Source organism: Scardinius erythrophthalmus (assembly GCF_964197995.2).
Source record: "Scardinius erythrophthalmus genome assembly, contig: HAP1_SCAFFOLD_351, whole genome shotgun sequence".
NCBI classification, from domain to species: Eukaryota; Metazoa; Chordata; class Actinopteri; order Cypriniformes; family Leuciscidae; genus Scardinius; species Scardinius erythrophthalmus.
This window is the reverse complement of record NW_028296261.1, coordinates 24,903-39,627: the sequence shown is the minus strand read 5'-3', so window position 1 is coordinate 39,627 and position 14,725 is coordinate 24,903. Positions and strand designations below refer to the sequence as shown.

Genomic DNA, 14,725 nt, shown 5'->3' with positions numbered 1-14,725 from the left:
GCGGGCCGGATTAAACAGCCTAACGGGCCGCATGTGGCCCGCGGGCCGTAGTTTGCCCACCCCTGATCTATAGCCTCTGGTGTCTGAGAATCACCAACGAGTTTTTACAACAGTGTTGTCAAATATCTATTCCGGAGCTGTGGGGGGAGCTCTAGACAGAAACCTGCGAGCAAAAAGCGAGAATACAGCGAATAAATCCCGAAGCTACTGAGTGCTGCTTTAAGCACTTCTTGCTTTATTTCGCACTTCCTGCGTTTCGCACTTCCTGCGTTTAGACACTTCTTGCCTTAGGTCTACTTACGCATGCGCTCCTTCTTGAGACCTGGAAACTACCCTCCTTTTGTTTCCTGTTCAATTTTAGGTTCTTTTTGGTGGGGTCTTTTATTTAAAGCCGTCACCACCCAGGCGCCTACCAGGAGCCACACAAAACAATTATAAGCAAAAAGCTGCTTACCTTATTTTTATTGGCGCCTTTTCTTTTGTGAGGCTTCTGCCAGGCTTCACCGTGGCTACTCCTGACCCCTTCGCCACTCCTGGCTAGCTCGCCAATTATGTTGTAGCAAATTCTAAGTCCTCAAATCGGGTCTCGAAGAAATCTCTCAAGAGTCGAATTTCCAGGTGTCAGAAGAAGTAACTTTATTGACAAGCAACAAAGTGAGATGCAGCTGTTCATCTGATCTGCAATGGTCAGAACCTCAGGTTTTATACCTTTCCTTATCACTAGGTAGCCAATCAGCTATCGAGATCTCGCTACCGTTAGCATCATCTTTCCCGGAGACATTATTGTATTGGTGGAAAAATCTTTGGTCATACCCATTTTCTAGAACATCTTTGGTCACATGATTCAATGCACCTGCAGTGTTGTCATCCCATCCATCATTTTTAATTGACGTTTTTAGTACCATCTTATCAGCTACCCATACACATCTTCTCTCTGAGCTTGTTAGGTACTCTTTCATCCTCACAGACCACTTGACCTAATCTGACCTGATGTATCCTGATTTAACCTGGGTTCTGACTGAGATACAGAAATACATACTTTTACATGAGGCAAAGGAAAATCTCCACAGTCAGTATAAAAATCAATGACGTGAATTATAATTCTTTCTAAATAAACATAAGAATAAGAATCAATGTTTTTTAAATGTGCGCAAGTTGCCTACTGAACTCTTCCCATCAGAAGTGTACTAGAGTTTACATAATTAAACATGTTTATGTAATAATGTTTAAGGATTAAAGTCCACATGAAATCAAAATTGACCATATTTACTTTGTTTGCCTAAATTGATCGTTTTGTGGTGAACAATTCATCCATGCAAGTCAGTCCACACAAAAAAATGTTTTGGCTTCGTAATCTTTAATCAAAATCTGAAAATGCCCCTCCCCTCTGCATTGGAGGACCTTCTCTGATGACGTAGGTTTGAGGAATTGGTTTGGGCAACGCTTAACCACTCCCCTCAAACCGTTAGTCTGTTATGAGCAGAGATGGAGAGGAGGAGCGCTAGAGTAAAACCCTACCCTCTGTTCAATATTCCGTTTCACTGGGAAATGCGTCACTACACTGGAGAAAAGTCGTTTGCAACTTCCGGTTCACGCGGACTTTAAACATTATTACACAATACTAGTAGTCAATACCTGTACTAAGAAATAAAATACATTTCTGAAACAAATAAAGGAAATATTATTGTTAAATTTTGCTATCATTAAAATAATGTATTAGTTATCAAGATTAAAAAAGTGAAAAATAATTGGCTACCTGGTGACCCACCCATTGTGGAGACTGGAGAGATTAAATGACCAAAAAAATATATAAAATTGCGTGATTATAATAAATTGTTCATGATTATAATAAATTAACAATTCTGTTTACATAATACAGCTGTACATCAATACAACTAGTGACAAAGAACCAGGGATCATTGCCGTAACCATCACTCTCAAACTTGTTTGAAATTTAGTTGACCAGTCTCCGAGATGAGGCCACAGCAGAGCACTCAACATATATTTGTTAAATGAACTGAATTAAATTGAGAAAAAACTTTTCCACAAAATTAATTTAGGTTTGTAGAACAACACTAAAACAAGTAATAACAATATTAGAACTAACAATTAACATTTTGATCAAGCAGCAACAAAAAAAAAATAAAAAATGGGTGTGGCCATAAATAAATAAAAGATTCGAAAATAAGAGGGTGCATAAATAATAAATAAATAATAATATTGCCTACCATTTACTACTGAAACGGTCCTCTATCCACAAAGGTTATGGGTCTCCCCAACCTGGTAACTTGGTTTCCAAACAGAAGTTCACAATCATAATAGGTCACGTTTTGGATTAGGGCCAGATTAATTCTCACTATTAACTAACTATTAGCTATGATTGTTGCCTAAATAAACTCTTACTTACTGCTTATTAATAGTTAGTAAGTTAGTTGTTAAGTTTAGGTATTGGGTGGGATTAAGGGATGTAGAATATGATCATGCAGAATAAGGCATTAATATGTGTTTTATAAGTACTAATATAACAGCCAATATCCTAATAATATGCATTCTAATAAGCAACTATAGTTAATGTTGAGAATTGGTTAGAGACTCTAACCTAAAGTGTTACCTCATTATGTTTTGAGAAGTGGTTCATGTGCAATTTCCAAGTTGGCTAATCACAATTACACTAGGTTATAATAGCATGTGATTGTGAAGGGAGAATTAAACATGCAAAAAAATTACGTCATGTGACAACAATGTATTACTGTTTGTATTGTATGTATTATTATTATTATTTAGTATAATGTATTAGTATAATGTATTATTATTATTTTAACAAGCGGTAGTAACTATACAGTAAGTGGAGTGAAGGATGAATGTAAGAGTAGATTTATTAACACCAATTAAAATGCTGTGTAAAAAGTCTGCACAATAAATCGATGCAGCATGTTTACAGGATGTATGTAACTTTCTTATATTGAACTCACCTTGGAGATTTATGTTCGCCAACTACTTGCACTGCCTATATCTGAAAAGTTGCTAATCTAGCGACAAATTCCCTAAGTTGGCAAACACTGCAATTCAAATGAACTGAGAATAATAATGGCTGGTAGCGTTTTAGAGGTCAAGGGCAATCACCATGAATACAAAATGTCAAAAACTATAACATTTCATACCATATCCATCCATTCTCCAAACCACTTGTTGTATGTAGCTTGGTGGGAATTGTCGAGCCTACTCAAAACATGTTGGAAAGATATTCCAAATGTTATGTACAGTAAGAAAATTTAAATAAAGTTATTATTTTAAATTTAAAATTAGTTAAATAAACATTATAAGAGGCATGTTCCTCTATGAGTTCAAAATGACTCCAACTGGCTTTTGAATGATTGTCTCTTTATTCGCACAAGGGGAGTGCATAATAGTACCCTGGAATCCAGAGTTTGGCCGCTACAATGAACGAGTTAGACTTGGCTTTTTATCTAAAAGAGGAACAGAAGACGGCGCTTGAATCGTTCATTTGCAAGAAGGGCGTTTTTGCTGTTTTGCTGACCAGATACGGCAAGAGTCTAATCTATCAGTTAGCTCCACTGGTATGGGGCTTGTTGTGATTGGTCGTAGTGTTATCCAATTGCGTGCAGTGAGATTTTCAAATCCATGCTTGGTGCCGCCCCTCGAACTGGCCGATTTTAATTAGTCCATGCCAGACCATTACTCTTTCAGATTTAGGTCTGGATTTCATATTAGCCTAATAGTAAAACATTTTTCCATTCGAATATCCAAAATATATTTTTTATACTGTGACAACCGATCAGTAGGGCTTGTAAAAATTAGGGGAGATTTAAGTCCTTGTATTCAGATTTTAGGAGTTTTAAATCTTTGTAAATACATATACAAGATTTACAGGACAGTAAATGTCCTGTTTTAATGTATTTGTTATACAATATTGTGGGTGATCTGATGTTTAATAAAAGTCATTTCGATGATATGAGAACAGCCTGGATCCCAGCTTATCTTGTTGTCACAAGTCAAAGTTGAAGTTGAATAACCTTAAATTTGTTCATAAAGTATACTTGAAGCGCAATGAAATGAAATTAGAAACAGGATTCACCCTTCATTTTATTAAACATACTTTCATACAACATGATACAGATCATTTATCAGACCTTTTCAGATTGCTCATGTGTACCTTTGTTGTAAGATACGCAGCATCTAATTAATACATTGTAAGATATATTTTATTGAAAAGAAGAAAAATAAAAAGGCAATGAAAAGTCCAAAAAAAATGTCAGTTCCGAATCACATTATTACCTTTAAATATACATTTCACTTGTGCCACAGAGGAATGTTCAGATTTATCAGAACATTTTTTTCATTTCTATTACTCAAAGATTAAATATATAGATTGCACATGTGTACCCTGGTTACAAAATATACATGTATATAGATCTTCAGCATCTAACTAATACATTGGCACCTGTGCCATTTTTGCAGCATAGAGGAATGTTCAGATTTGGCTTCAATAAACCGATCCTCATTATTTCTCCAGCTCAGTGTACAGAGAAAAAATGTGCTTTTTGTAAAGCACAGAACAAAAAATTATAACTCACACATACCTTTTGTATCACCAGACTCTATATGTGGCAAGAAAGACCAGTAAATGTCACAGCTAGATAATAACTTGACCAAAAATATCCGAGATGTCAGTCACAGCCATGTTTTAGTAGCATGATTTTTGTGATTAGTGCATCACAGCTGACAAAAGAAGTGACGCTAGGGTCATCCACAGAGCTGTGAGCATACTAGCCAGGACTGGAGACCTGTTAGCTGTAAAAAATAAAATAAATAAATGCACATTAATTATTGATTAATTTAGGCCAGTAAACAAAGTCTTTGAAAACACCTTAAAATCCCTTTATGGACTTCCAATCCTTCATCATTCATTCATTCATTCATTCATTCAACGTACAGTATGGAAATTTTCACCACTAGGGGTCGCTAACCTCTTTACAATAACAAAGGCGTGGTTTGATGACGCAACATTTGCTAAGAATTATGGATCTTGTCATCAACGTCAAGCCGACCGATCTAATAATGTTTATGGATGAGTAAATACATCAATGTTTTTTATCATGACTGTGATATGAAGCAGTTCGGGATTGCTAAGAGACAGCTATCAGCTCCACACACGACGCGAGTCCCGCGGATATAAAAGGAATATGGACATTTCACCGAACTACACACGAGTGCAGAATTACAACTCACAGGTCAGTTTATTAGACAAATTAAACTTGTGAGGTAACGCAGCGCTGTTTCACTTGGTCTAACATTACACTATCACACTAAACTGCATTTGAATGTGTTTAAATTTATGTGTTAGTTTGTCTGTATGAGACTAGCAGTAAACTAGATCAACATTAGAATAACATACAGATCATATTCTAACATTTTATCATTGTTAAACTATATAACATTGATTAGTTTTATGTAAATGTGCTCACATGTTTAATAAAGAACATGTAGGAGCGGTCGAAGTCTCGGACGTGGAGCTCTCGTTTATATACTGTCTATGGGAGCTCTCGGCATCTCGAAAACACCGCGCTGATATTGATTCTCGTTTTAGTTCTTTTTTATCTAAAGTCTGCTTGCCATGGTCCGTAATGTTTGAACGAAAGCAAATAGACATTGCGAACTACACAGTGGTGTCCACGTCTGTCGCCTTGGTTACTATCAGAGGGCTCTGGTTCATAGCTCTGGTTGCCATGGCAGTACGAGTGGAAACCAGGGACAACGCGGATATGACGCCATTGACGGCGACAAAACGGAAATAAAGAAATGGGAAGTGTCTTCGAATTAAATTACAAATTTCTCCTGGTTTGAAAGTTGTTGTAAACAGTCGGGATAATGTAAGTACACAACTAAAAAAATATATAAAATAGATAATAGTGATTTTGCTATTTTTAAAGCAAAAAAGTTACATATTGTGCGTTTCATTCATTCATTCATTCATTCAGTTTGTGTTTGCTGACTGTAAACACAATAGCCCACACTATTCATTCTCCTTTCATTCTCATGTTACTAATATTTCTCTAAGGGTTGATGTTCTGTATGATTTATTTATTATTTATCAAGGAATATTATTAGAGCTGCTAAAGCCGTCACATTTGAAGAGAAATTGTGTATAAATCATTGCACAAAAACATAGGAATAAATAAAGTATTAGCAGTGGTCGTCAGTTTTGTTCCATTTTTGGGCAGAATTAAAGAAAAATGGGTCACAATTCAATAATACTTTGTATAGGCTTACCAATATACAATAAATCTCCACCAAAAAGACAGCATTTTGCTTCTCCTACAAGATTGTGTGTGTGTGTGTGTGTGTGTGTGTGTGTGTGTGTGTGTGTGTGTGTGTGTGTGTGTGTGTGTGTGTGTGTGTGTGTGTGTGTGTGTGTGTGTGTGTGTGTAGGTGTGTGTGTGTGTGTGTGTGTGTGTGTATTTATCATCAAACAAGAATGATTATGTCTATGTCCTTCCTTTAAAGGGTTCACAATGTAACAGACAAGTATCTAACAGGAAAAAAATAAATCTGTAAATACACTGACCATTGTTTTCTGTGATATCAGTAGCACTGATGGATGAGCTATTAATTGCGAAGCTGAAATTTCCATTCTCGATAGCCTTAACAAGGGTGTCTTTCACGTCTGTCACATTAGGACTAGTGCCATTCGTGGAGTCAAACTCGAGGACAGAATCAGTCACAATGGAGCCCTTGCTGTGGAGATCAACCATGTTGAAACACAGTCAGATAATTAACTAACAAACAACTGAAAGACCAAATGGAAAAATCAAATGATCACTTGACTAACAAACTGATAAACTAAACCAGTCGGGAAAGCAATCACTGATCAAACAAATCATGGATATATCCATCTGTTAATAACAGGGTGAATAACAAATGAATGTACTGTTACCTGAACTTCCGAATAAACATGCGGAAGAATTTTGGAAAACGACTCTTGTAAACTCGAGAACACTGTAACACATAGATAAATAATCATATAAATATCATATTACTTGCATACAAGCATTTCTGTTTTTTAGATCAAATTTCTCTACAAGAAATGTAGTTTTAAAACAGACAAAAAGCAAGTATTTAGCAAACTATTCAGCGTGTAATCACCAGTGGTATCTATTTTTAATATTGCCAATACACAACATTACCAGAGTTTACTGCTATTGCAATCAACATCCATGCCTTATAGGAGAAAAATATTACCCCAGTGGTGATGTTATTTGACAGAACTATGGTCTCAGGATTACTGAGATTGGAGTAGATGTCCTTGAAGTCTTGAACAATACTGAAGACTAAATTAATCTTTGCAACTTTAGCAGGTGTAGAGACTGTTGTAACTGCAGTTGAAGTTTGATTCGTAACTGGAGTTGTTGCAGGTGTTGCTGCTTTGGGTAAAAAGGGGACAAAGTTCAACAAAAGTGTCAAAAAACAAAATTAATGTGGCCTTGAAGCCTTATTTAACAACAAAGTTCTTTAGTTAAGTTAAATCTGTAAACACACACTGACCAGTGGTCGACTGGTTCTGTGGTGTGACCTCATCAATCCTGGTGGCATTCTGAATTATTGTGAAGGTGAAACTTCCATTATTCAAGATTTGTGTCAGGTCTGACACATTCGGCTTAGAGCCACTGTTGTTAAACTGAAGTTCTCCCTCTGTCACTATAGAGCCATTCCTGGGAGAGAACACAGGAAAATAAGAAATGAATGAACTGGGTGAACAAATGGTCAGTTGACTTACAAAGTAACCAACCAACCATTCAAACAATAAGCTAAAATAATTTATCTTGATTTTTACACTTTTATGCTTTTACCTGATTTGCAAAATTTCGAAGCGTTCAAAGTTTGTATATTTGTTCTTGTAAAGTTGCTCAACCTACAAAACATTAACAAACACATTAAGACATTTCTCCATACAGCTCTACATATATTTAATTATGGTTTTCATTTCTTTTTATTATAATAACTTGACAAATGATCAAATCCTGTATCGTTTTCTAATGCTGCAAATATCTTTGTCTGCGAGACTTGAAAAATAGGCAAAGTAGGCATTTTAGCAAATTCAATCATGAACATACACATAGATATGGCCACACCCACTCTATGTTAAAAATAAGGAGGATATAATTACACATTTTATCTGTTTTATTCTCTACCAATTTTATTTTATTTCCTCACGACCAATTCGTACGAGTGAGCAAAAGGTGGCTAATGCGTTCAAATTCGTTTGACCTCACTTGTACGATTAGTCTAAACCCCAGTTTTGGGTAGGTTTAGGGGCGGGGTCAGGGGTACTGTAGCTCATTCGTACGATCTCATACAAATTGGGCAACTCGTAAAATATGTAAGATTTAGCAAAAATTATACGAACTCATATGAGTGAGGTCATATGAATTTGTATGAATTAGCCACCTCGCAAAATAGGTATGAATTGCTGTGAGATCGGGTTGGTACTCTTTTAGCTGAACCCACTGCTGGAAAAAAAATACAGTGTAATTTTAACCATTCCTCACTGGCCAAAAATATTACCTGAGTGGTGATGTTCTTTTTCAGGTCTACGGTTGCATTATTGGTATTGTTTACGTAGACATTCAGGAAAGTGTCGTTGATGCTGAAGTGTAAAGTGAATCGATAAGCAATGGTGCTGTTGGTGCTGTTGTTCATTTGAGCAGCATTTCCTGGCACATGTAGGATTCCTATTTAAGGTGAAATTAGGGGAAATGAGAGAAGCTGAGAGAAGATTGCTAAAGATTTAACATCATAGTTTAGCATGTGGTTAGTTAGGCTGACAAATGTATACTGGTAAGAATGCAATCCATATATATATATATATATATATATATATATATATGAAGAGTTCAGATGCAAAAGCCTCTAAGTGCCATCTGAAATCTTCTTATAGAATTATCATTTTTATCAAGCTTGTATATTTAAGTTCAGTAATTTCACTTAAATGACAATTAATATGTAATTTGCATTGCCATTTAAGTGAAATTACTGAATTTAAATATACAAGCTTGATAAAAATATCATTCTAGAAGAAAATTTCAGATGGCACTTAGAGGCTTTTGCATCTGAACTCTTCATATATATATATATATATATATTAAAAAAAAAATCCATGTCTCTTTCAAGACAGTTACATTAATGATGATCATCACCAACCAAGCCTATTTGACTGCAGTGGATTTTGAGAGTAAATATATTTTACCGCTGGATTGTTGTGAAAATTCTTTTGTAATTCATGTGCAATGATACAGAATAATTTGGAACAAGTATCACTACTAGATCCTTACCAATTAGACACAGAACAGCTACAATAATCCTCCACTCCATTGTGATCTTCTTTTGGCAATACGCCTAAAAAATGAAGCATAGAAGTATGATGAGCCGAAGTTCAAAATCAAGCATTTCTTCATGCACCATTACTTAACAATGTTTGCATTTTGTATACCATTTTATATTTTATTTCACTCTGGATACAGAGAACAACTGAAAACGTTTTCTACTTACTTTTTAAATATTGGGTCAAAAAAAGCAATCCAAGTTATTCCGTATAGCAAGGTTTTCAAGGAAGGTTCCTGTCATCCGTTATATGGTCACCTCAGACAGGTGTGAGGGCATTTAAAGGGAGACCGTTTTTTTCTTCTTCTGAAGAATGGACCAATGAGAGTTCAGCTGGGAGTTTGCTGACAAACTGGATTAACAACTGTAAAAAGGAATAGCTTTGTTTCGTGGTATGTGACGGTACATGATCACAGTAGCCTGCCTACATGTCGCATTGCCTGTTTTTGACCAATAATGGCAAATTGAAAAATTATGGCTGCAAAACAGTTTTTACATCTTTTAACACTCAACAGTACTCTGTGCCATCACTTAGTAAAACTGTACATTATTCATGTGGAAATATGTACTTCAACATCCTTGACTGAAGTTAATCTTTCTGAAGTAACATTTTCCCCCAATAAAATTAATTCAAAATTCATATCCAATGTGTTCGCAAAAACACTTCCATATACGATTAATTGAGAAAGTAAAGCCATTTCTTTCTCTTTTAGTGATTTTGAGAAGGTGATACGTGCTCTGTAAAGCCTGATCATGGGACATTCCTGGTATGCCTTTGGATGACTCATAAAAGCAACAATGACATTTCTATTATGACAACTCTCTGGAGATTTTTAGCATGGTGATGGATATGACAATGTTTATGCATTTGGTCTTGGTGGAATGCTGCTTCAGAGCAAGTACACAGGTACTTTCTACGACCAATACATACGCCGAAACACTGCTGTGAGTATGTCTGCACAAATAGCACATATCAATTACCCATAGCAGATTTATACATGTGGAACTGGGGAAGTTGAAGGGTTTTAGACAAACTCTGAAAGCACACTGCAAATTAAATTGCCATTTAAATGTTGAGCAGCAAGCTCACTGGCTACAGATGCGACATGAACCAGCTTATGCCAAGTATGTTAATGCTGTAAATATCATCAGCTTGCGTTAAGGACCCATCAGCCTGCACCATCTATATCTGTCTGTGTGTGTGTGTGTGTGTGTGTGTGTGTGTGTGTGTGTGTGTGTGTGTGTAATATATATATATATACAGTATATATCTTTCTTTTTTTCTTTTTTTTTTTTTTGGTACTGTGTATTGAGAACAGTCTGTGAGGATAGGAGTTACTTGTCTTTACAAATAAAGGGTGTGTTTTGTTGCCAATCATGTTGTATTTCAAGTTCTTGAGCAAACATGAGGAAACTACGTAACTGGCTAAAAATGTAGCTCCTTGTAACTCATATTGTTTGTTCCAAAACAAACTAGAGCAAAAATTTGCTAACCGCAAACATCTCTTAAAATCTCGTATGCTCTTATAATCTCTTATGCTCCTATAATTTCACACATTATAAGCTGTCATTATAAATTCTAACAAATTCTATATGGATTAAATAATAAATCCATATTAAATTCAAATCAAATAAATAATATATCAATATTATCATGGTGTCGTCTGAACTCAAATGAAAAACTTCTCAGTTTTAAGCATATCGTTGTTGTGTGTACCCTAAATTATATAAGTTACATAAAGAAATTACATTTTAAATCATATTAAAATAGAAAAGTTAATTTATTATTACAGTCTTTATTTGGTTGTATGGCTGTTTTTACTGTTGCATAATGTTACTTAGTTTTTCCTTGTGACTTTTGGTAAACAGGCAAGAATGCTTTCCTCATGCCAAAACTTCAACTTCACCACAGAATGGTCACAAGCCTCTTATAATTATAGCAGAAGTTTTTAGTTTCCGCCTAATCAATTATTTATATTTAAAAAAATGTCACATTAAACAGGTGTTGTACAGTATTGTAAATGCTTTCTTTTCAATATGCTTTCATCTTATTTTTTTATGACATTTGAAACTGGGAAAATCATACTGTCCATTTTATCACTGCTAAAATGTTCAACTCTTAGTAAATGATAAATGTGAGGTGTTAAAAATGATAAAAGGGCAGTTGCTAATGTGTTAGGCATGGTCCCATTGAGATGCATATCACTGTATCACTTTATTTAACCTAGTTTCGGCAAGGCAGTTTAACCTGCTAGTGCGCACCTCCCTTCTGAACAGAAACTTAGTAAATGAGATGACATAAGCCAACTACAATGAACAGGCATAATTGTGGCTTCTTTTGAATGAAGACATTTGGGTGGTTTTTTTTAAGTCATACATATTATATTGATTAGAAAGAATATGAGTACAATATATATCTTAAAGAAGTGTATGACACTGTCCTTGTCAGAGCTTGGAAACTGAATGGGGTCAAAGTCATTCGTTTTTTCGCATGTTCCATTTCAAGTCTAAAGCAATGGATTTAAAACTCTGAATGAATTTCATAAACATTTTCTCATATTTCCCGATCTCCACGCTGAAAACCTTTAACATTTCCCTGTACGAGTCTCAAACGATTTCAACCCTGCATCTATATGCTTGTGTCCCCTCCACCCTCCTCATTCCTCAGATTCCACACATTTACCCTTTACCTTTGTTTCAAAAGTCTTCGACCTGATTCCCCAGTTGTTGCATCATACATCTGATAAACATCTTGATAATACCAGATTGACACATTCTGATTCATAAATATCTCTAAAATGTTCCCAGTTTGCATTTTTTTAGACATATTGAACATATTGAAGATTAAAACGCATACATCATATAGATGTCTGAGTGATTTAGGTGTGCTATCATGTTTATGATTTTATGTTGATAGTCAAGTCAAGTCAAGTCACCTTTATTTATATAACGATTTATACAATACAGATTGTTTCAAAGCAGCTTTACAGTGATATCAGCTTTGTTCAGCTGAAGTCAGTTCAGTGCCAATTCACTTCCAATGAAAAGATAATCAGTTATTAAATTTGTTAATTTCATCTACAAAGCAAAACTGTTCTCATACAGCAGCGTCAGTACTGTCAGTATAAAAATCAATGACGTGAATTAATTCTTTCTAAATAAACATAAGAATCAATGTTTTTTTTAAATGTGCACAAGTTGCCTACTGAACTCTTCCCATGAGAAGTGTACTGACATGATTAAACATGTTTATGTAATAATGTTTAAGGATTAAACATTATTACACAATACCAGTAGTCAATATCTGTACTAACAAATAAAATGTTATGCAAATTTATGAAACAAATATTTTCGTTAAAACTTTGCTAAACAGTCTTCACATTTTAAATCTTAGAGCTGTCAAAAATGTATTATAGTTATCAAGATTAACAGAGTAAATGTGAAAAATAACTGGTTACCTGGTGACACACCTATTGTGGAGAGATTAAATGACCATTTGCGCATGTTCCTTACTTTTTCCAGCAAGTTCAGTGATCTAATACTCCCAGATTAGCTGTACATCAATACATCTTTTACATCTTTTTTTTGTTGTCTAAAAGTGTGTTGGGTCACTCGCTTTCATTTATCCTTCCTCCACTTACCAGTGCTTGGACACTGGTTGCGTTCTTCCGTGGAACAGAAAAGAATACATTTTGAGAAATGTGCTTTTTTATTTATCCATACAATGGAAGTAAATGGTAACCAAAACACATTATGTTAGATTTACCATAAAACTTAAAACAAATAAAAACCGTTTGCGTCTTCGTCAAACACACAATTCACAAGTTGGAAAAAGATTTTAAAGAAGCTCTGACAATTGTGATGTAATGTAAAAAAAAAAATGCATTAAGTTAAAAGCAGTTTATACATATTATGTCACTGTTAACTAGTGTTTTTTTCTCCATCATTTTATTACATTTTAACTGCACTATAATGCACTATGAATAAAGGTAAATTGACCCCCATCACAGTAGGTTTGGAATACAGAAATGTTACAGTGTAATGAGGAAAATAATGTAAAAAAAAAGGTTATAGGGTTGTTGACCTAATTTTAAAGAACTCTTTATGCCAAAAAGGTTCTAGGATAAATGTCTTAAATGATTGCATAATACTGATGTTTAACAGGATATTTAAAAAATATATATAGTATGTTTATGAGTGGTTTAATTCATAAAATGTATTTATTAAAAAAATACAAAAATAAATAAATACTAATAATAATTAAAGCTAAATTCATTAGTCGAGCCCACAAAGGGAACACCTAAAAGGTTATATATAGAACATTTTCTTCTAAGAGTGAATAAAGTATATTGTTTAAAACAATGTTTACATTTTTAACAAAAGATATTTGTATAATCAACAATTTCTATGTTCTACAAAACAATATAAGTGTTATGAACGGCAAATTTTCTGATGTTACACTGAACAATTTTTTTTTTTATTTTTTTTTTTTTTTGTCTTTTGCGGCAAAATGCTGCATCTTCCTGAGAATGGGCCTTCTTTTTTGAACAAGGAGACCATTATCACGTAGCAAACCCATGCACACTTAAAAAAAAAAGCCAGGGAATTCTACAGTTCTCTGAATTGCACAGTTACACATCTTTTAGTACATGACATGCAGTAACACTTTGTGAAAGCAACCTCACTCTAATCTCACAAACAGCAAAAAGTACACTTACAAAACTAGTAAGTTCACATTACAAGGAGCAGTCAATTTGACTGATTCACCAGTTTGCCATTCACTAACTATGTGTAAGAGAGTGATAAGTGAATGGATGACACATGCACACTTGTTCATGAGATTGAATTCCCCACCCAAACAGAAACTATGTAATATAATGACAATGATATGCTTGATTCCAGACAGGCAAATTTAATTTAGTCCATTCAGGCCAGAACATGAAGAAACAAAACAAAACAAAAACAAACAACAATTTATTTGAATAGTTTAATACTAATAATTTGATTATTGAATTTAGATATCTCTGTTGCATGAAATACAAGTTAAAGCTACATACAAGTTAAAGATGTTAAATCATTTAAAAACTATGAAAAAAACAAACAAAAACAATAATAAGAGGAGTGGTTGACAAAAATGTCAGAAGATAGCCTACTTCTATCCCCCCCTCACCTCATTTTAAAATCACATCCACCAATCACATTCAAGTGATCGACTCCACACACCTGTCATGGAAACCATACGAACTGCAGTGTTTGAACTGCCACTCCTTGATGACTGCAGGGTGAGTCAAATGAATTAATACAAATAACACTCAAGTTGAATAAA

General features: G+C 34.6%; 1 protein-coding gene across 2 annotated transcripts; it reads right to left on the bottom strand.

Moving 5' to 3' along the window:
* Positions 1 to 4,087: 4,087 nt before the first annotated feature.
* LOC308686504 (uncharacterized protein) lies at positions 4,088 to 9,651 on the bottom strand. 2 transcript variants are annotated; one of them, XM_081394932.1, is made up of 9 exons: positions 9,568 to 9,651; positions 9,351 to 9,414; positions 8,584 to 8,750; positions 7,869 to 7,930; positions 7,564 to 7,730; positions 7,261 to 7,439; positions 6,956 to 7,017; positions 6,587 to 6,756; positions 4,088 to 4,812 (listed from the first exon to the last, which is right to left on the bottom strand). In XM_081394932.1, the coding sequence occupies exons 2-9, from the start codon at positions 9,388 to 9,390 to the stop codon at positions 4,727 to 4,729; spliced, it is 933 nt and encodes a 310-aa protein (XP_081251058.1). In that variant the 5' UTR covers positions 9,391 to 9,414; positions 9,568 to 9,651; the 3' UTR covers positions 4,088 to 4,726. The 2 variants fall into 2 exon arrangements, with proteins under 2 accessions (XP_081251058.1, XP_081251057.1); XM_081394931.1 differs by having other exon boundaries at positions 4,094 to 4,812; positions 7,261 to 7,442.
* Between the last annotated feature and the right edge of the window lie 5,074 nt (positions 9,652 to 14,725).

What these genes read in the sequence shown, in the direction of transcription:
- LOC308686504 (XM_081394931.1), bottom strand. Translation starts at nt 9,390, where the DNA reads ATGGAGTGGAGGATTATTGTAGCTGTTCTGTGTCTAATTG. An exon ending in CAAATAACATCACCACTGGG is followed by an intron (nt 7,018 to 7,260) that starts GTAATATTTTTC and finishes TATGTGTTACAG; the next exon opens with TGTTCTCGAGTTTACAAGAG. An exon ending in ATGTTTATTCGGAAGTTCAG is followed by an intron (nt 6,757 to 6,955) that starts GTAACAGTACAT and finishes TGATCTCCACAG; the next exon opens with CAAGGGCTCCATTGTGACTG.